The 22467-nt window shown below is 40.1% G+C and overlaps 2 protein-coding genes across 3 annotated transcripts in view; one reads left to right on the top strand and one right to left on the bottom strand.

Moving 5' to 3' along the window:
- The window catches only part of WDR70 (WD repeat domain 70), a 140172-nt gene extending 124204 nt beyond the window's left edge, over positions 1 to 15968 (bottom strand). The window contains exons 1-5 of one of the 2 annotated variants that reach the window (XM_075526438.1): positions 15843 to 15968; positions 15688 to 15750; positions 15384 to 15467; positions 12986 to 13100; positions 8558 to 8762 (exon numbers count right to left, since the gene is read on the bottom strand). In XM_075526438.1, the coding sequence (XP_075382553.1) occupies positions 8558 to 8762; positions 12986 to 13100; positions 15384 to 15467; positions 15688 to 15750; positions 15843 to 15864 (489 nt within the window). In that variant the 5' untranslated portion in view covers positions 15865 to 15968. Of the gene's footprint in view, positions 1 to 8557; positions 8763 to 12985; positions 13101 to 15383; positions 15468 to 15687; positions 15751 to 15842 lie in introns of those variants that run through there. The other variant, XM_075526439.1, reaches the window with a different exon arrangement.
- Positions 15969 to 18074: 2106 nt separating this feature from the next.
- NUP155 (nucleoporin 155) overlaps positions 18075 to 22467 on the top strand; it is a 34615-nt gene continuing 30222 nt past the window's right edge. The window contains exons 1-5 of the mRNA XM_075526437.1: positions 18075 to 18359; positions 19707 to 19844; positions 20180 to 20276; positions 21410 to 21480; positions 22094 to 22186. Of these exons, the coding sequence (XP_075382552.1) occupies positions 18224 to 18359; positions 19707 to 19844; positions 20180 to 20276; positions 21410 to 21480; positions 22094 to 22186 (535 nt within the window). The 5' untranslated portion in view covers positions 18075 to 18223. The remainder of the gene's footprint in view (positions 18360 to 19706; positions 19845 to 20179; positions 20277 to 21409; positions 21481 to 22093; positions 22187 to 22467) is intronic.

Below are 22467 nucleotides of genomic sequence, written 5' to 3'. Positions count from 1 at the left end.
TTCACATGCCAGATACAAAGAAAACCTATCTTCCGTTTATGTATTCCACAGCGATACCAAGCGTTGAATACAGTGTTAGTATCACTATTAGCGCCCTCTCCAAATTTAGAAATATTTTGTATATTCTAACACTGATAGAAACAATATACTATTTGTGCTTCTTTATAATTGTTGCAATTGCCAACAAAAGCATCATGTAAGAAGGTAGTCACCACTTTTGACTGTGTAAGCGTTTTAGGTTCTCAAAGAGTAAACTCATTTCAGTCTCTTCACCTCTAAAGATCCCAGCTCTCCTGGAAGTAAAGAAAGTAATATTTAGGATCAGATGTTCATATACCATTGCATCAATGGAATTTCCTAACATTTCCAACTACATATTCTTGTTAAATAATACTATATCAAAAGTACAGTCTTGTGACTGATACACACATATAGAATATGTGCTTAGAAAGATTTAGAATTTTTTTTCTTAAGAGGTAGGTCACAGAACTGTACAGCCTTGAGGTTACCCATGCCTCAAACATACCTGACAGAAAAAAAAAAAAGGGACAGTAGAGGACATAACCTTCCACAAAATCTTCTGGCTATAAAGAAACCAAGGGTCTCAGGAGAGATGAGCATGAGGATCCCGTGTTTCAAGCATGGGAGCTCTACAGCCACAGTATATCTGGCCCAGACATGAAGAACACTTTGCATCACTCTTACCAGTCCCCTTTCCAAATACAGAAGTGGTACCAGCAGCTCCTAAAGCTTTCTACAGGCTCCATCAGGTCAGGCTGACCCGATAAAGAGTCTCTAAAGGAGCTGGCAAAGAGTAAAAACACAACTTAAGAAGATCTCTAAACTTCATTAAGAAGGACAATAGTAACAATAATTATGTTCTATATCACATTTTATTTAATACTACGAAAGTCACCTCTCCCTGATTTTTAACTACCTTTAAAGTCAACAAATATATGCCTATTAATGTTTTCACAAAATATTTCTGGAAACAAATTCAAAGGACTAAGTATCTATCTGTAGAGGAACATTCTAAAACTTCCCATATTCAGTAATATTATGAATGAATTAAAACCAGCATCATGCCACCAAAAAGGCATGGCATGAGATACTGCACAGAAGTCTTGGCCCTACTATGTATGCTCTGCAGAACTGATAAATAGAGATCTTATAAGTACATTCATTTTCTCTGGGGATAACTGGTAAACACAAACTCTGGGGCATTGGGTTGGAGGAGAGAGGAGCAAAGACCCCATGCCTTTTTATGAAAGACAAACATTCCCAAAGAGAATTACCCTGTTAGCTTCCTCCTGTACATTATCCATATGATGCTCCCAGTTTCTTATGTTAAGTATTCCTTCCCTTGCAGCTTCTGACTAATTCTCTCACATTCTTACACTGAGCTTCATTATACAAATTTACAGGGTTGATTTTGCTTTAATTTTTCTGAAGCTTGCAAATCCTTCCTAACTCGCTTTTGAGATAATCTTTCTCATTCTTTGCAACACCAGTTACCACATCAATGTTCCTTAACAAAAATTCCATGACTTGTTCCAAATTCAGTAAAGAAAATACATCTTCCTGGTTTTTACAGCAGAAATACTGTCAAGACCTAAGAACATATTATGCACATATATGACAAAAGTATTTTCCTCCTGATTATATAGGAAGGTAACACAAAAGGAAACTGAAGGCAATGGTAATTGCTACCTATTTTTCATCAACATATCAATGACTAGAAGTAGTTCAAAAATAATGCCTCCCATCCTCAAACCCACTTTTCTGACTCTATTGTGCACACAAAAATTGCTTTTTTGAGCTTACTTCACTTTTTCTTCTTTAGACAAGATGAAACATGACTGCATAAATAAGATTCAGCAGTTACCAGGACAGAAAATCCTCATCCTAAATGTTATAATTCCCTAGGACAACTAAAAATTCCCATAACACTTACTTATTTTTTACAACACTGTGATTTTTAGCCTGGTATCATAGCCAAATTCTAATTGGGACAATTACAGTCTACTTAAATTCTCCATCTAAATCAGCAGGAAATGGCTTTCTTCCACTCCGAACAAATAAGTATTACTGGTATGTCCTGTTAAACTTCTGCAAAAATTTAAAAGTGTCTCAAAACAATTCTAAAACTTGGAATATGGCTACACTATCATTTTGGAAATATGCCCAAATCAGAGTACAGCCTTGGAGAGGCCCAAGGCTGTACTTGTTTCAGGGACATAATTACAACATGATTAGTATCCCTTTGGTACTACAGGGAGAAATGGTTCTCCATTCCAAAGAAGAATCAACTGTAACTAAGCTCCAGACAGAAGATAAAGCCTTGCAAATCCATCTGGCGAATTCTTCCAACAACCACCTCTATACCTGTTCCTTCATGTGAGGAAAAGCGTCACAAGATGCTAGCACTCCATTAAGTTCTGTTAAAGATCTCAGCACATTTTCTAATGACATGGAGAAGAAAACATCAATAAATACGCTCTTACTAAATAAAGAATCTCTTACTAATGTCTTTTGATAGATGTCATCCATTACCTTGAAAAATGCTTATGTCCCAGATTTAAAGCTGTCCACCCACCAACCCTAACATGACTGCTTTGGCTAGTCTCCTGTCCCCCTCCAGCCAGATTTTATTTTGATTGCACAAACACCAGATACACACCCAGTGCACCTTGCCAGTGCAAAAAAGCTCGTAAAGTACTCTATCTCCCAACCTCAAAATTTACCACATGAAATACTGCCCTCACTAAGAATCTGCCCTCTGAAAAACAAGCCATTTTCTCTTTCAGAACATCCCTGCTTGGAAGCAAAAAGATATTCTTCATGTTTTCCAGAAAGGCATACTTTTCAGGATAGAAACCAAACCTGAAAAGCTTCAGACTACAGGAGCTGTTCTGCTTCCTCCCTCCCCCTCTCAGCTTACAACCATGTGAAAAACTGGCACTGACAATCCAACCAGGTTTTTACACCATTAGGAGAAAACGCACTACGGAAAACCACTGATCACAATTCAAATAGACAACTCTTCTTCTCATTTTCCGCACTCCACAAATTAATGCAAGTCTTTCAAATAAAAAGGAAAACTATAACAAAAGGAAAATATCAGAGGGAATTGATACGAAGTGTACCTATTGTCCTTAAAATATACTTGATATAGCAGTATTCCTTACACTACTACAAAACAAGCACTGTAAAATATTTGTGTAAGTACTTACAAGCGTATTGTGTACCTTGTTAAGAATCATCACTTCTGGCATGAATGGAGGTCAATTATACTAAATAAGTCATTAAATCTAAATACTTATTTGTTAAATGTAACTACCAGTATTAACACAGAATTTAATCAAACACAGAAAAATGCTATACAACAGCTACCACAAAGACTTGAGTATATAAAATGAACTCACATAAATTCAGAGAAAAGAGTAACTCAAGTCAGAATTCATGTATGTAATACAACATCTATGGCTCTCCGCAAAGATTCATGTTCCATTTCTGTCACATGTAAATGTAAATTACAGAAATGTGTAATACTCAAAAACAGTGCTAATTCAAAACATTCAGCAATTAACTGCCATTATTCATTTTCCTATAAAAGCACCAATAAGGTATGAAAAATTCCCATCAAAGATAATAACCACCAGCTACTCCTTCCATCTGATGATTATTCAGTAAAATACCCTATGTGACCTGGGCAGTGCTGGGCCAACCCTAGACTCAAATGTTGCTACCTCATAGTAAGCAATTTTGACAAATGGCTCTACTGACAGTCTCTCATAAGAAAGCAAAAACAACTGAACAAGCAATGGTGGAAAAACAATGCTCCTATATAAAAACCACAACTAAAGTCAGGTTTGAGAGATGGTGGCAAGCTACCAGGGCGAAGCCAGTATTTTGATGCATTTTATCTGTTATACAAAGTTCACAAGACTTCAGATTAGAGAACTGCAACTCATATAACTATTAAAAAAAAATTTGTTTCCTTCAGGGTCAAAAATATAGATACTTGTGTTTTAAAGAAGTTATTTCAGCAGCAAAATATGGTAACAAAAGAGAGACAGTCTCACAGTACATCTGGAAACAAAACAAAAGAGTTATTCAATTGAGCTTTCCATTTCTCCTCTCCCAGTTCTGCCCCCATGTGTACCAACCACAGCCTGATGTATAAGCAAGAAAAAGGAATCACAGAGTTCTCATAACAGCAACACCTGCCTTCCTTGGGGCTCACAGGATCATACTGTGATCACCAATCGATCAACAGGAAATCAGGAAAGCACAGCTGCTTCCTTATTCCCTTCACAGGAAAGAAAATAACTGAGTTCATGAGCAGCAGTAACAGGAGGCTCTAGACCCCAAAGGCCTCTGGCATCCACGCTGACACAAAATCTTCCCAGTTATAAATTAACTGTTTAGACTGAAAACCCACAAGTCTCATATTTCTGCTGCTCTGCTTATTCTCAACCAAATCTATTCTAGACTGTTTTGTAACCTATTGTCTTAAGTTCAGACAAACTTAAATCACACCAGTCTGCAAGTTACCTTTCTGTCTGAAACTTTTCATTGGAGTCTTTTAACTCTGGTTTCCAGCAACTCCACTTTATCGAGCCAGTTGTAGCATTATTCAAATACATATAAATAAAAAATTAATACCACAATCTTGCTAGAAATTCAGCCAACCAGCAAACAAAGCAACTACTGAGAAAGACAGGTTGAAGTAAAATCAGCTGTTTCCACACATTGCTTTCCCTTTGGCTTTCTACATAAGTTTACAGAACTAAAGCAAAAATTTTGCTAAACAAGATGCCCACTGCCCTTTGGAGAGAGAGAATGAAAATAAATTCTATTTGGTGCTCAGAATCCATAAGTCTGACAGGCATAAAAGCAATTATATGAAAATTTTTTTAAAAATCCATATCTGATTGGCACATGACAGACATCAAGTTAAAGTAACAATCCAGCTGGTTTTTCCGAAGTTATTTATAATAGACTGCCTTTTAGAGATTTCAGTGCACAAAGCCCTAGTAAGGTGCAGCTATCTTTGATGCAAGACAGCAGAAAATAGGTACACAGCACACTACAGCACAGAGGGATTAAAAAGAAATAAATATTTTCTATTACATCGCTGATAACCCCCTCTTCTCTTCGTAAGCTATCTCTACTACTAAAAGTCTTACCCTGTTCTGTGGAACATACTTGTTGCCTCCAAAAATACACAGTTTTACCACTTAAGATATGTTATGCATCTTCCTGCAGTTTCTCAATTATTAAATAATACTGTTCTCCCACACTGCTACGCTACGTAAATGAGTGCTCAGCATTTAGTTACTTTCTCCTGCAAGACCTCATTTATTCCATAAATATGAATAAATGAAGGAGTCAGCTACAATTTGGCACTAATCTATAGTTTGAACATGATTACATTTAGGAATCCATATAGGACTTGCTACTGAGATGAAGATGATTATACCATAAACTGGAACAGTAGTATGTATAGGACTCCTGAGTCATGTAAACCTAATAAAATTACTCAACTAAAATTACTCAACAAAAGAGATGTCAAACAATGCCAGCCTTCCAGTGATGATGCAATAAAACAGATGTTGAATATTTACTGTATTTCCGTTATAGCTTACTTACCACCAGTGTGGTGAAACTTTCTTTGACACAACCAACTAATTTTGCTATTTCAGTATAAGTAGGTAAGACCATTGCCAACACACTTAATTGACAGGTATATACATATTTTACTTCAGTATGGAATTACAGCAGGGTAAATATGTAATGATTTTTGCTAACCACAGAAAATGATGTCTCTAACAGACCATGGAATCAGAGGAAAAGTTTTCCCAAATTTTAATCCAGTCCTGCAACAAAATTATGGTCAAACCACAAGCTACTTGTATCAATTCTCATTTGCAAAAGAAAACGCAAGTAATTTCTGGCATGAGCTACAGGAAAAATTTAGGTATACAAGATGAACGACCATTATTTAGCTAATCTGATAAGTGTGGTTTTTAAGCAGAATTCTCTATGATTTTCCAATGCATGCAAAATTCTCTTAATTATTAGGAAGAACGATCTGGACATACTCAGTTTACAAATCAACTTAATTCCTTAAAACCCGACAAGAAGGCATTCCACAGAAATATAACTTCCTTTTTTTTTTTTTCCTGTAAGACAACTGCTGCCTACAGTTCTGGTGTTTTCAAATCTCTGTTGTTTAAGAAAAGTAAGGACATAACATAGAACCCAAGCAATGAACAGTAAAGTCTGTGTAGAAAAGATCAGGATGAATAGCTACAAGAGATTTCTGATGCAAAGTTTTGTGCAATACTTCAATGAAATATTAGCAGACATGAGGCTTAACCTTGGGTTTAGTTGTCAGGATATAGCATGATTTCAAGTTTACACTGTTTTATTTTAGTGTCATATATACTGAAATCCTTTGAGCATCCTGGAGAACTTTTACTCTCCGAAAGATTAAAGATACCTGGCGGGACTTGATTCCCAAGCCTATTTTTTTCTCTCTGTGTGGCTTCAATTATTCAGTACTATAAGGCAGTTATAAGCTTCAGAAGTGCTGACAGCAGAGCAAAAGATTGTTTTTTTCGGGGAAGAGAAATGGGGACAGCTAGGGAGAGCTGTGATTTAGAAGGGCATTCTTATAAGACCCCAAAGAAAGGACAAAACACCTGCGCAGAACAAGCATGCATTTTTTGAGATTTACCACTTCCTATTACATACATGCACAAAGCCAGCAGCTGTTAATAGGTACTTTCAGAAGTTGTTGTTCTTTCTGTAATATGTTATGAGTTTTTTCCAAATTACAAGCATTCAGGTTCACCACAATCTGTATCCACACTAACACTCTGGATGATACTGAAATAGGCTGAGAAGTATTTAAAAATTAAGAAGACCAAATGTTTCTTTCAGCATCAATAAATGTAAGTACTTTTCAAGACAGGAACTATTAATCTGATTATCCATTGGAGAGATTAACATTTGATAAAATTTCTTAATAAAGCACTGTATTTTAAGATTTTATTATGAGTTGAAAAAGTATGAACAAGCAGACCTGAGATGGGAGAACAGCTAAAAATTGGCAGAAAAGAAGCAGTGACTTCAATATGACATGATCCACAGCAACTGAAATCTGCTGAGTCTATGACACCCTCAGGAATACGGACTCAATCCACAGTGCCATAACATCTAAAAGTTAAAAGAGAATTCCTGATACAGATCAATACTAAAGTCATAAGTTAACTTAAGGCTTACAACATTCTCAAGGAAAGTTTGGGATTTATCTGCAGTTGGTTGCCTAAGGCAGAACAAGCCATGTGTGGCATACAGATGAGATCATCATAGGAGATATGGCACTAGAACATACAGTTTGGTAATTAACAAAATCCATAGGCAACAGTGAATCAAGCAGATCAGACAAAGTAACAAAAAACCCTAAGGCATCAGAATTTCCCACCACCTATCCCCTGGAAAAAAAAACAAAAACAAAAACAAAAAATTGTCATCATACAAGGCCAGGCTCACCCTAAAAATCAGTTATGTCATTTCCTAAGAAGTTCTTCTCACTCATTTTAAGTGAGTAGTCTAAACTTTTGTTTTAAAGTTCACAAGATGCAAGGTATTTTATAGGAAACAAACAAACAAACGGAACACCTAGTCAAAACTGAAGAGGAATTGGCAAGAAACCCTTGAAACACCTGGGAGTTTGGTTTTTAGGATTAGGTTTATATTTGTGTAACAGGACATACAGTTTTCTTCTGCTACCCAATGGTTCGAAACAGTGTAAGTAAGGCTGTTTTTACAGGACGTTGTTGCTACAAAACAACATTGAAACCATCATACAAAATCCACTGCCACAAAGTATTCAATCTGGGAAGTTTTGGAGAATGAACATCAAACCATTAAACTTTTAACTAAAGAGAGAGAGACTTGTCAACTGAATATCTGTGATACCTAAGTTAGGCTGTTACGGGTTTTCATGCTTTTAGCACAGATAGAAAAGACAATATATATTCACTCTAACAAACCAGTCTGGCACTTATTTAGACAAAAACAAACCAAAACAAACAAAAAGAAAAAAGAAAAAAGAGCCCTCTGTTACTACAGTTCATTTTCTCAGAAGGGTTTTGGCACAATTGTTCTCCCTAGGTTCAAGCCCACCTCCACCTCCTCTTTCCTGTAAAAAATTCTACACATGCATTGGGAAACAAACCATATAAAATATTTATATAATTTATATAATTCTTTCATAATGTGAAAACAAAAAAGAGTAAAAAATATATAGTAATTGATGATTAATTTCCCTTGAGATTCACATGCATACATTTTTTTTAAATCCTGATATTTTTAAATGAAAACTATTATTTGCATTTGTTGAATAATCATTAGAAAAAACACAAAAAACCCTGCATTTCAAACAAGTCATACCCCACCTGCAAATTCAATCATAAAGGAAAGAGCACAGTTACAAATTAGAGTCTACTCAAAGCATTAAAACATTAAAGAACAAAATACTTACATTGTCTTCCTCCTCTGTATCATCATTGTCATTATCATCATCACTATCCTTGAACCCAGGTGGAAGTGGTGGCCCAATGAATTCATCATCTTCATCATCCTCATCAGTATCCTCAGCTGGACCTTGAGCAGAAGTCTGGGATTGCATGGAAGGACCAATTACCTCTCCATCTGAGCTATCTTCACTTTCACTACAGGCTGTCTCTCTGCATGGAAAAATTTTAAAAATTACTATTTCAAGAACATCCACACTTCCACAGGAATTTTCAGATAAAAGATGTTGAGCACTGTTGTAAGTTTGTAAACACTGAAATTAGCAGCAAAACATAAACTAATTTTTATTAACAGAGTGTAGGCTCACCATCATCTTGAAAGCATAAACAAAGCTTTAAAAAAAGGAATACCATAGTGACAGACAGTTCAAAAAAATGGACAAATAAAACAAAGAAAAAGTTAGACGGATTGTAAAAACAACAGTACCATGTCACTAGTATGGATTTCAATATTGCTCAGAAGCCAACAGACTATATTGTTACAGAGCATTTTCAAGATTCTGCTTCAAGTTGCAGCTTGTGCATATGCTCTGCACCTCTGTTGGTTGGGTGGAACTCAACACAGTAATCACCCAGGCTCACAACCAGAGTGAGAACACAAAGCACGGCACTTGTTTTATAATGCTGGTAAAGAATAACAGGGAAACAGGCACTTTCGACCGATATTTGATACTGTCACAAATCTAGGTTTTCTAGAAGATACATTAAATTATCATTTTGCTGTTGTCCAAATCAGTTGTGTGAACACATTATTTTTGGCATTGGAAAATTTGTGAAAAGTAAGCAGAGCTATTTAGTCCACGTTCATTCAGTTTATTCCAAATAAATGTGCTCCCTCTGCTGGTAGTTATCAAGTAGGCAGTATTCTAACTGGCAGAAGGTCTGAAAGTGGTGAGCAGAAAACTTTGCCTTTTGACAAGATACAGTGTACCATCACAGTGATACCCTGCCATGGAAATCAGATGTTCCTTTCAGATTCAGTGAGATAAGCTCAAATTGCAAGGCTTGATTTGGGAGCTTATATTTTAAGTGCATGTATGTGAGTTTTTTAAATGAGCAGACTGCAAAAGATAGTTTAACAAAGGAAAAAAAAGAAGACTACAGAGGTATTGGGGTTTTTTTAAAGATTAGGTTATCACTTAAAAACTAGAATAAAAACACAAAAGTTTAAGAACATAATAAAGTATTAAGAAAATATGTTCTAAACTATGTAATTGTGACACAGAATGCAGCCCCATTCTGCTCCCCAAACCAGCTGTACACGAAGCTGTACATGAAGTAGGTTACACAGCAAATATTTGTGTTGGATAAGCAATTGAAATTCTGTTTTAGGAAGAAATAAAAACAAACAAAAACCAACATGAATTAGGTCCTCAGATGTTACAGTGATGAGAAGGGTTTGCATGCCTGAAAGCTTGTCTAATTTTTCCAACTATATTTACTAGCCTAATAAAAGATATTACCTCTACATACAAACTTTGTTTTGCATAGCGATGAGAGACATTTAAAGACCTAGATCAGGATATGATTATCTAATAAATCTAACTCAAATTAAAAAAGCGTCTCTTAGTCTACAACAATGGGGCAATCAATATCCTTTTACCAAAAGGAAGCTTTTCCAGCATGTGAGGAACAGGTTGGGACCTTCAAAGTTCTTGAAGTCAGGTATCCCCAAAACTAACCACTTTACAACACTACGTGCAAAAGAGTTGTGTTTTAAGAGTCGATATGCATTACCAGACTACCAAACCATATATCTCTTCCCTAAAAGCCAAACTATTTAATTAGTTTTAGAATGAAACCAAATATACAGTGTAGCTGCCAGTGAGAAGCATATATACAACATAATGATTCAAGCTGGCCTTTCCAATTCTCGAGTCCCAGATTTTCAGATCTTTCTATAGACACCAAAGAGCAATACCTGGCTTCCTTTCCAATTACCTATCCTTATCATTCCCTCTAGGGAATGGATAAATCAATCAAATCAAACATTTCAGTATTTTGAGGGGCAGTGTAATCACTCTGCATGTGAAATAAATGGCCAGAAATGCAGTGCTATTTTTCACCACACTCCAAGCTTGGCAGGGGCAGCCAAGTACTCCAGCTACAGCTACTGGTATCCTTTGTCCTGACTGGAAGAAAGTCAAATGTAAGAACATCCCAATGCAGCCAGACCAAAAGTCCATCTACCATTCTGACAGCGACTGGGACTGGTGCTGACAGAAAGGACAAAACAAGTGGCGCTTCCTTCAACTTTCAGCCTACAGTCTTACTCTACCAGAGGCTGTAAAAAAAGAACCACCAGTTTGCCAGCCCCTTTCTCAGGATTCAGGGAAGTGTAAGGAATTGTTTTTTGCTTTCCCTCATCACCTCCTCAGTAAGTGAAATGAGCTGTAAGAGGAAAAAAAGAAAGCTGCATTAGAGCACAGATGGCACACAGACAGGGGAAATAACAAAAAAAACCATTCTGAGAGTTGTGCAGGTATGTGGGCATATCCCCCCCATGTGTTCACTCTCCTCACATCATCCACTCTATTTTCTCAGGTTTTTTCTTTTTATATACTAGAAGATGCTTCCATTTCACAAAGCATTATTGTTATACTTATGCATAAATACATAAGTACCATAAATATTGTAAACATTTCTCTACAGCAAAGTAGCTCAAAAGCAAAAAGATATCAGTAGCTGTTCTTCACATCTTTTTGGAGTGACCAACCCCTTTTTAACAATTAAAAAATTAGTATAAGGACTACTATGATAACTGAAAGTACTTGGAATTTTTAAAAAGTAGTATTTGGGAAAGTGTTTCCATTTTCAGAGAACTGAACAAGGTATACATATTAGATCAGTTTACAGTAACTAAAATCTACATTATAAAAAGAACTACTGAGAGTCCTATGTTTCAGACTTAAATTATCAGTTGTAGGATTGTTCCTCTGAATTAAGGCTGAGTCACAATGCCATGTCTCCTTCTCCTTCACTAGCTTCCTGTTTTTAGGACTAAGTACTAAGCCACATATCATATTTTACAAGGAAATAAAACACTTCCAGGAGAGCTTTTCATGTCATGCCCTCCCTTCTCAATGCTTGGTAAAAACAAAAAAAGAAAAACAAAGAAAACTTAATATGAGCAGAACTCTGGTGAGTTACTAGAGGCTACCTAATAACTCAGAATACGAAAAGGTATTTGTTATCTTCCTTTACACAAAGTCCTTGGAGCTCTCTTCTGTCAAGTCCATTAGCGAAATGAGATGATTATGGAAAGGCTCTATACAATCTGATTGCTTTCCACCTTACCATTTGTTTTAATTGTTTCTTTATGTTGAAGTCCCTCGTAAACAGTACATAATCACATTACATTTAAACTTTTGTGATCCTTCATTATTTCACCAGAGGTACCCAAGATCATCAAAAGCAAATCGGAGCACAGAATATTTTTCCCTCATGCACAAGACATAACAGAGGATCTACAGAGTAGTATATTGTACAATCACTTATTTCAGTGACAGTTCATGGCTCATTTGAGTTTTCCATAGAGCAACAGGTAAAAAGTAAATTCTGTAACAGAAATTTGTTCACAGTCTGAAACATCACAAGTTTGCCTATAATAACGTATAACATATAGACTCTATCAGCCCATAAGGTACACATATATATAGGTCTACTAGAGTCTTGTATGGGTTAGTAGACTTCCATAGATACAGAAACCTAAAAATTTACAGTGCACTGACCTCTGCAACCCCTGCCATGCAGTGGAGTTGTGTGCCCCTCATTACCTTCAGCTACTTTTGATTTCCCAGCATTTTAGAATTCACACTGTCAAAGCAGTAGCATTTATTGTTTGTCAGTAACAAGCAAATGTTGGCAAGTTTGAGAACAAATTTCAGACTGAAGTCAAAACAAAATACTTTCTCAAATCCACCACTACTCTATACAATGTGCATGCAGAGGCTCTCCACCTACTTTGCTTTCTTTTTCAGCAGGCATGAACCAGTATATTCTATCTACAGGTGGGAACAATAGCTGCTCATTAAGTTAGCACATGTAGTCATTGTATTTGCCTAATGTTTTCAAAAAACTCACAGATGACAACATTGTTATTTAAAAAAAAAGTATGCTGAACAGGATTAGGGAGGATACTGCAAAATTAATTATTAAATATACGTAATGTCTATTTACAAATATTGATACGTATTTAAGAAAGCATAGATTAAAAAATTAAAAATCAGTATTTCCACTGAAACACTTCAGATAACAGACATGTTCACACAAGTTAAATGACACTCATGCTCTCAAAATGAAAAAAAAACACCCCACCAAAAACCCTCTTCAGATAAGGAAGCCATTACATGGAGTCTCACACCATATTCAAGTACCTTTGGGTTAATGTGGACCCAGCTCCTGTTGCACTGGATGCTGAAGCTGATGAATCAGTGCATGGACTTCTAAACTCTTTCTCAGCTTGGTCTTCCTTCTCTCTTTCACGAGCCTCTGAATACGGAGAGCACATAAATGACAAATAATCAAGACTTTTAGAAAATAATAAAATCAGAGGCTTGCTGAGGACAATAAAACAATTTTCTTCATTTTCAGACCTATATGAAATATTTGAAAGGGTAACAGCAAATAAAGGATTTCACCTGAAAATAGATTACTTTTCCATATAAATTAAATTTCCATTGCTAGCTACTGCAATGATCACTCAGAAAAACAAAATGTCACAAGGAAAATGCAGACAGCTTCCCGTTGTTAGTTTGTACACACTGTCAAACATCAGTTGATCATATAAGGATGCTGATATTTCAATATTTTCAACACTATACTAAAGCAGTATGATTACTTCAGAGAGTTCCTGAAGTTTTCATAGCGCAGGGAACTAAATTAGTACGTAAGTATACACAGGTGTAAATAAGTGAAATCTAAATATGATTTACAAAAAATAAGTACAAAGGGTTGTTTGTATAAAGAGTTTATTCCCACTTCACTTACTGAAAAAGAATCCCTGTGGAACAGTGCAACAAAATCAAAGTAAACAGAACCTTCCGTTTCAAAGTATAAATAAGAATGGTGGGACTACGACAGGGTAACAGATACAGCTACTGTATTTCTAGAAGTGCTCGAATAACTTGAATTAAGCAGAGAAAAGTTACTTTCCCGCCATACAAGAAACATCACTTTCTTCTTTTGCTCACTGTTTGTTAACTAAACTAAAAAGAAAAACAAGTTTTGCAGCAACGCTAGGACACATTTTCCTCTGAAGAGAAACACAAACACCTGCAAGATACAGAACCAGGAAACACATTTTCATCTCAGTTCTTTTCATCCACAGTTTGGGTAGCAGAGAAGACATTTCCAAAAGTTATCATAGGTATTGCAAAAAGCTAAAAATCAATGGTGTATCTTAAGAAATATGAAAATAAAATGCTCACATTACCCCACCCCCCACAAAAAGCTGTAAAACATATACCTTTTTAATTACTATATTCTGAATACCAGAATTTGTTTCTAAGTTATATAGCTGAATGACATACAAAGCTTTGTCATTTTTGATAAAATGATCAACCTTATAAACAACAAAATGTGTTGTACTTCCTTTATGGGTAAAAGTCTAGAAACCTTTGGGGGGGGGGGGGGGGGGAAGGGAGGGGACACATTCAAGATGCAGCTCAAGATGTCTTGACTTAAAAACATTATGTTTTTGTAATCGCTTACTGGATTTCCCTCCTAAACTAAAACACAGTGTAACCAAATGATCTCTCATAAGGAATGACAGCTCAACCTGAACCAGTATCACATGAAAAGGTTTCCAACATGGAAACACTTTGTTGTGTTTAGATTCAGCCAACACAAAAAAAGGTCCAAATCAAATTTTGAAGTTCCTTGTATATTTGAATTTCACAGCGTCTTAAAGTCCACAAAGTCAATGAGTCTCCACAGATGTCTGTTCTTGTGGTTCTGTATAGAATCAAAACAATAAAAACAACCAACATCATAATTATCTCACTCTTTCATACAGAATTGCTTTCTTCATGATAAGGGGCTTCGAGTCTACCAACTTCATGAACTGCAACACTTTAGAGAGCAGATTAAGTGTAATCTAGTAAGACAGAAGCTGCTCAACCATGATGGCATCACATGAAAAAAACAAAACAAAAACAAACCCCACACATTCTGCACAAATTGTCCAGGCAGAGGGAGAAAGCATGAACATTTTGGCTGGCAAAGGGATTTGTAGAACATACATGAGTGTCTCCCAAGGACCTTCTTTGTAACGGTGTTTAGATATGGGCAGCAAAAGATACAATCCTCTCCACCTCCCACTCTCAAACCACCACAGCAGAAGACAGAGACAAATTTGTGGCTGCTATATAACCTGCTGTTCAGTGTAAGACACACATTTCTTCTTTGTTATTCTCTTCTCTCTAGATTAAAGCTGTCTGTACCAACTTCCCTTCCAAAATAAATACACAGCTAAGTAAAAGAAGAAAGGAAAACCTCTTGTGTTCAATTTGCCTTTTTCCTGTATCTGTAAACTATGCCTCACAACAGGAACCTTGCACATGCACACTGCTCTTACACACTCAGACATCATACATAAATTAATAACTTCACTATTTACCAAGCCCAAGCTGTTTAGGACTGTCTTCCTTGGATAAAACTGCATTTGTTTTTTGTTCTCTAGACGGCCAGTCTGAGACACTTTAAACACCACCCCAAAACGGAAAAACAAAACACGTTTTAAAAGGCATTAGCTGACTACACTGCATTTCTTACCCAAGACCTTCCTGCTCCTCTCCACTGCAGTTCTTCTCGTTTGCTCAAACATGGCTTCGAGGTCGAAAGTCCGAGCTTTCTTCCCTGAAAACGAAGAAAAAGGAGACTGGAACACACACTCACCCTGGCCACCGGCACGCCGGCAGCTCCACGCCGGGAGGGCGACAGGCACGACCGCTTCCTTTCCACCTCCAACCGCCGGCCTCCCCCGAGGCTCCCCACCAAGGGCCGCCGGCCCCAGGCACCCGCCCCCTGCGCCCCTCAGCCGGGCGCCCGGCACCCCCGGGCCCGCATCGCAACGCACCGAAGCCGGAGAAGCCCATGGTGGCCGCCAGCTCCGGGTCGGGTCCCCCCAGCATCTCAGCCTCTGCAAGGACAGGGGAAAGAAAACCGCGGTGGGTCAGCCGGGGGCGCGGGGCGGGCTCTGCCGGGCCCGGCCCGCACCGCCCCGCCGCTCACCGCCCTCCGCCGCCGGCTCCATGCTGCGGCTGCCCCGGAACCACAACAGGCGCCGGCAGGAAGCGCCCGGGCGCGGCCAGAAGCGCCAGAGGACGCCTGTCCGCCAGCGCCGCCCCGCGGCCCGCGGCCCGTTTCATCTGCCGGCCTCGGTCAGCCGCCGGCCTTGTGCTGTTCTCCCGTCGCTGCTCGGAAGACCTCGACCTCATAGAACCTTCACAGAATCACAGAATATCTCGAGTCGGAAGGGACCCATAAGGATGATCAAGTCCAACTCCCTGCTTCTCGCAGGACCACCTAAAACTACACCATCACGCAGACGTTCCTTGAACTCTGAGAGGCTTGGAGCCATGACCACTTCCCTGGGGAGCCTGTTCCAGTGACCAGCCACCCTCTCAGTGAAGAACCTTTTCCTAACGTCCAACCTGAGCTTCCCCGCACACAGCTCCACTCCATCTCCTCGTGTCCTGTCGCTGGTCACCAGAGAGAGGAGATCAGCACCTCCCCTCCGCTGCCCCCCGAGGAAGGTGCAGACTGCCGTGAGGGCACCCCTCAGCCTCCTCTTCTCCAGGCTGAACAAGCCAAGTGACCTCAGCCGCTCCTCCTAAGTCTTACCTCGAGGCCTTCCACCATCTTGGTTGCCTCCTCTGGACACACTCGAATAGTCTGATGTCCTTCTTACACTGAGGTGCCCAAAACGGCACACAGTACTCGAGGTGGGGCCGCACCAGTGCAGTGCAGAGCGGGACAGTCACCTCCCTTGACCGGCTAGCTGTGCCATGCTCGATGCGCCCCAGGACACCGTTGGCCCTTTTGGCTGCCAGGGCACACCGTTGACTTGTGTTCAACTTGCCATCAACCCAGACCCCCAGATCCCTTTCTGCAGGGCTGCTGTCTGGCCTCTCCTCCCCCAGTTTGTATCTATAACCAGGATTACCCTATCCCAGGTGGAGAATCCTGAACTTGCTCTTGTGGTTGGTGGTTGCCCAGCTCTCTAGTCTATGCACATCTCTCTGTAAGGCCTCTCTACCCTTGAGGGAGTCCACAGCTCCTCCTAGTTTAGTATCATCAGCAAACTTATTCAATGCACATTCAATTCCTGCATCCAGATAATTTATAAAAACATTAAAGAGCACTGGCCCTAAAACTGAGCCCTGGGGAACCCCACCAGTGACTGGCCACCAGCTTCTCAATCTTCAGAAGATACGTGGAGAATTTCCCACTTTGCCGTGTGAACCCTGTGGTGTTTGAAGCTTAACTTCAGGTTCTCCATTTGGAAAGCAGAACGGTGGGGATTTCCTTTCTCATGCCAGGTGCCTCTCCCATAGACGAAGCTCTCCAGAACAGGTGCTGGACCGCTCCAGGAGCAGGGATTCAGTGCAGTCAGGGCAGCAAACGTGGTTTACAGACCAGACCCATTCCCTGAAATCCATGTTTCACCCAGCCCCGAGACTTCCTACAACTGTTTGGGAATGCCTATGCAGTCCAGAGCACACACACCACTTAACAGAGGCCCAGCCTTGGTAAGTTAACAATCTGCTAGAGTCAGGTTGATGTATTATCCCCAATTCTGGAAATATGGCTGCCACACTGAGTCAGGGCAGTGCAAAGGCGCCTTTCTCTGCCTCCACACCTTGGCTCCAAACAGAGGCACTGCGCATCAAAGGTAAGCCCCGTCACTGCTTTTGGCTTACATCACTACACACAAAATCTGTGTATGTTTGAGTAACTATGACATATACAGTCTTGCCACAATATCACATCAGGCTTACAATATAAAATATCTTTGACTGGGCTGTCACGGGGGTCCCCCAAGAGCTACAGTGACTGCCAAGCAGACAAGCAGCCAGGGCCACGCAGCACTGACAGGCACCGCTGCCCGCTGCTCTCCTCGGGGCCGCCCTGTGTCTTTGGGGGCCGTCACAACAGACCACGCCTGGCCCTCGGATGGCCCACTGGGATGGCACGGCGGCCCTGCGGGCCACAGGGCCCCTCGGTGAGGCGCCGCAGATGCCACGCGACCATCACGGCCTGCCCAGCTTCGGCAGCTCCTCTCCAGCAACGCTCGACCCCCAGCCCCAAGAGGCGTCGTCTGTCGCCTCCGCCCTGAACCCCCCTTTCAGACAGGCCGACAGGCCCCGGCCCGCAGGCAGGCCCTTCGCGCTCCCCGCCGCCCTACCCTTCCCGCTCGATCCCTCCCCGGAAGCGGCAATCGGCGCGGCAGAACTTCGTCACGCGTGCAAGGCTTGCCGGGATTTGGCGGGTGGCGGAGCGGCGGGTGGAGAGCTCGCGCCTTCTGGTCGTGCGTGCAGTCGCCTACTGGCCCGGGCCCCGGCCCCGCCATCGCCGGCCCCATTCCCATCGCCGGCCCCATCCCCATCGCCATGCCCGCCGCCATGAGCCCCGCGGCGCCCACCGCGCAGGAGGCGCTGGAGATCGCAGGCCGCATCATCGACCGGCAGATCCAGGATGATCGCTGCTACCCGGACCTGTCCGAGCTGCTGGCGGTGCCGGCGCCTGGTGAGGAGCACTCGGTGGCTCTCTGCCTCCGGTCCTTGTCGCCTCGGCTGTCCCGGTGCCCCCGCCGCACCGCGACCCCCTGCAGGGCGGCCTTGGCCAGCACTGCCTGGTCGGCCACGCGTGGCGGCCCTCAGCGGGCAGCCAGCAGCGCACAACCCCCTCCCCTTGGCGGCTACCGCCCTGCAAGGCCCCGGGGACAGCGGCTGCTGGCCTTGCTTTCTCAGGGACAGCGACAGGGCCGAGTCTGACGGCTTCTCAGGCTGGGGCGGGAGTCGTGTAGTGGATGCTTTGGAGCGTGGGTGGAAGTTGTGGGTGTGGGATCTCTCCGTGACAGAGGGAGCACTGCAGGAGGAATGGGCTTGGGTTGGCTCCTCGACCCCATTTCCCTCCACAAGGTGAAGAAAATGGCACTTGTTTTCCATTCTGTCTGTTGGGAAGTCTCTTGCAGAATGCTCTTAGGGTCACCGAGTGCCCAGCACCATGCCCAAGTTACAGGCAGCTGGAAATCTTGCTTAAGCCTCTTTAATGGATTTCATTTGTCTATAGCTGTCTGTCACATGTAGTTAGGATGTAAGGTATACCTCTTCTCAAACTTTTGTTTTCTCCTTAGAACATCAGGACAGCATTTCCTACTTCATTGGTGCCAACTGTCTGCAAAGGGGGCTGTGAAGAGGCACTCCAGAGCTGTAGATGACCTAATTAATATATATCTAGCGGGTGTCAGGATACAACCAAAAAGTATCTGTTTTCTGTTATGATACAATGTGATGTGCATGGCCAAAGTGTAACTGCCCTAGCAGCATCATGGATACACATTACATAAAGTAATGGGTATATATGGATATTTTAATTTAATACTAGGAGCACAGATCAGCTTTTCAAGGTGAAGGAATATGCTTCTGGCTTGTTCACATGGCATATTTAATGTCTGGCCATACAGTGAAAAAAGGGCTGGAGAGTATCACAGTAAAAATGGGGTAAAGAGTAAGCTGGGGTCCAAATGTTATTGTAAGAGTTTGTTTGCAAATCTGTTTGCTCATGTCTGATTTGAGGTTTAGATTTATTGCTTATCATCTTGCTCCTACAGAAACCTTTGTTCACACATATCTTGTGAGTAGTAGTATTTATATGCTTAAAGTTGCTGCAGTATCGAGGCATTTTTTTCTGCATAGTCTGAAGGCCTGTATTATTCATCTGAAGTAAAATGGGAAATGCAAGTAGTCTAACTTAGATTTCACAGATTAGGAAACAATCAGGTAAAGACAGAGAAAGATAATATAAACCTTTTTTTGTAAATTTCTCATTCTTTGTAAGAAGTCTAATCTTTTTGCTTGTTCTTAATTGCAGGTAGCCCTACTGTTTCTGGTATGTCAGATATGGATTATCCTTTGCAAGGACCAGGTTTGCTGTCAATACCTAATCTTCCAGAGATCAGCTCAGTCCGCAGAGTCCCACTTCCCCCAGAGCTAGTGGAGCAGTTTGGACGTATCCTTATGAAAAATAATGTGTTAGGTTGTGAAAGTCATATAGAAACGAGCTTTTTTCTTCCATAATCTTCTTCCCCAATCTTTCTGTCAGACTCCAGTAATGAACTTTGATATTGTTCATGTTCCCTTTGTAAGGCTCGAAGTGATAACAAGGTCCATTTGTGTAGAGTTGCTGGTGGAATTAGTTTCTGTATGAAGAACTTTGAATGTTTATGGTACATAGTTTGTGTACTACTGTATATAAAGTAATGTGTTTTTTTTTAAATGCTCCAAAGGGGATTTTTGCCTTTGCTAGCCAAAATGCATTTAATCCTTACATCAGCAGTGCTTCAGATATGCAGTGCAATTGTATGATGGGAGTGTTTCCAGAAATCAGCAGAGCTTGGCTGACCATCGACAGTGACATTTTTATGTGGAACTATGAAGATGGGTATGTAGAGAGCACAGTCCTGATGATATTTTGTTGGTATTATACTGGAATTAAGCGATTGTGGTAGTGGGATATTGTTTATGGGTAGCACAGAGGTGTGCTATTCAGTTTAACTTATCTTGATTCCTTTTAGGTTTTACTAAAACTTTTGAGTAATAAGTGTTTAAGGATTTTTACGAGTTAGTAACATTGCTGCCAAATAATCTAGAAATGAAAGAAAGGAAAATGCATTTGCTTAGGGTTAGACATAGCTAATATCCTACAGTTACTGCAGTATTTATGCTAGGGCTTTGCTTATGCCAAAAAAGTAGAAAAAAATTATACTAATTGCCTAACTTTTCTTAGTAGATTTAGTAAGTACTCTGATGCATGTATAATGGGCAATCATTCCCACAGTGGTAAGTAATACAGCATTAGTACTTTGAAGTATTGTGATTGAAGCTCTCCTGCCTAGCATATTTTAAGGATGCATAAAACTGAAAATAATTTCATTATATTTCCAAATGGCAGTGATATGTTTATAATCTGCAGGTTTGCTTCTTTATTTGCCTATACAGTAAGAATTCTTTTAGTAAGAATTGCTTTATACATATTGTTGCATTTCCTAAGAAGATTAAAGTTCAGATTGTGGCTCACATAGCTCCTATCCATACATTTCCATTGTGTCACAGTGTATTAAATACGTTCCTCAAATAAAACAACACTGCATGGTGTTAATCATACGGTGCTGGGGAGGAGGCTGGGAATTCTTGCTTTAGATGATTTTCATGAGTTCCTCCCTCTTGATGTTAATCAGAATTGCAGATGCTGCATTGTGTAATTCAGAGTAGACTATATGAATTAACAAAATCTAAAAATATAAAATACTGCAGTTGGGTTTCAGGTTTGAAAGTCAGCTGTAGGGGTTCCAAGCAGCTCAAATGATTGTCTGTATAGTTTTGCTGTGAAACTGCTCTGTCATTCCATTCTGCTGGACCTGCTTTCACCCAAAGCAAAAGATGTAGATGGCTTCAGAGTGTTACAATAAGTATTAATAATTGTTAGACATACAGAATCTGGTTTTATTTACTTTGTTGTTATGTGATACTACATGACAAATTTTATGCAGGGTTTTTTTTCTTGTTTGTTGACAGGGGAGATCTGGCTTATTTTGATGGCCTTAGTGAAACTATTCTTGCAGTGGGTCTTGTAAAGCCAAAGGGAGGTAAGGAATATATGACAGTGACCAGAATTAGGCAGTTACTGAACCTTCTGTACATGTTTTTTTTATAGATGCGTATGTGAAAATCTGTGTTTTGTGTGTGTATATATGTATGCACAAGATTCATGGGTTTGTTTTGTTTTTAGAAACATTATGAAATTAATTACAAGCCAAAAATAATGTAGAGTTTAACAATCATTTACACTGACAAGCTTGCATTTTTTTGCCATATTGTACTCTAACATTTGTACTGTTTATAAATTTACACATTGAAGTGGTAACTTCCATGAGGTCCTGGTTTCTAGCCCTCCCAGTTCTTTTGGTAGCTACTGCTTAGATAACATTGCAGTCAAAGGTGAATTGGCAATAGCATTGAATTTAAAAGAAGCATGTTTGTAAGAAAAATGGCATTTTAAAGATCCTGTATTTCATGACCTGGAAGCTGAACTGCTGACTGATACTGCTTTCTAATTTTAGAGTTTCACAGATCATTAGGTCTTAAATATGACTATTACCTCTATCAGTCAATGTGTCTTTCCAATGGATACATTGGATACATCGTTGTGACCTGAGAAGTTGGCTGCAAACTAAAATTTTATTTTCTCCCTTTCTTTAGGTATTTTCCAGCCTCATGTACGACACTTACTTGTTCTGGCTACCCCCGTGGATATTGTGATTTTAGGGCTCAGTTGTGCTAATATACAAGCAGGTAATTCTCTCTTCTCCCCGCATTCTCAGTTGTGCGTTAACAAGTACACATGGCTGTTTTATTAGTAGCCACTTAAAAAATAAAAAAACAAAACCAAGACCATGTGCTAAGTGCCTTGCTAATTTTCAAATCATGTTACAGATGGGGAAATAATTTTTATGGGGTGTGCACTTGCTGGATCCTGGACTCCCATAGGAGCACTGAGTTGTATTATTCACCTGTTTAATATAAAAAGAGCTTTGAAACAGGTACTCCCGTTAATTAAACAGCATGTTGGAGAG

Source organism: Mycteria americana, chromosome Z (assembly GCF_035582795.1).
Source record: "Mycteria americana isolate JAX WOST 10 ecotype Jacksonville Zoo and Gardens chromosome Z, USCA_MyAme_1.0, whole genome shotgun sequence".
Lineage (NCBI taxonomy): Eukaryota > Metazoa > Chordata > Aves > Ciconiiformes > Ciconiidae > Mycteria > Mycteria americana.
Note: the sequence above shows the minus strand (reverse complement) of the source record. Positions and strands in the feature narration are given on the sequence as shown.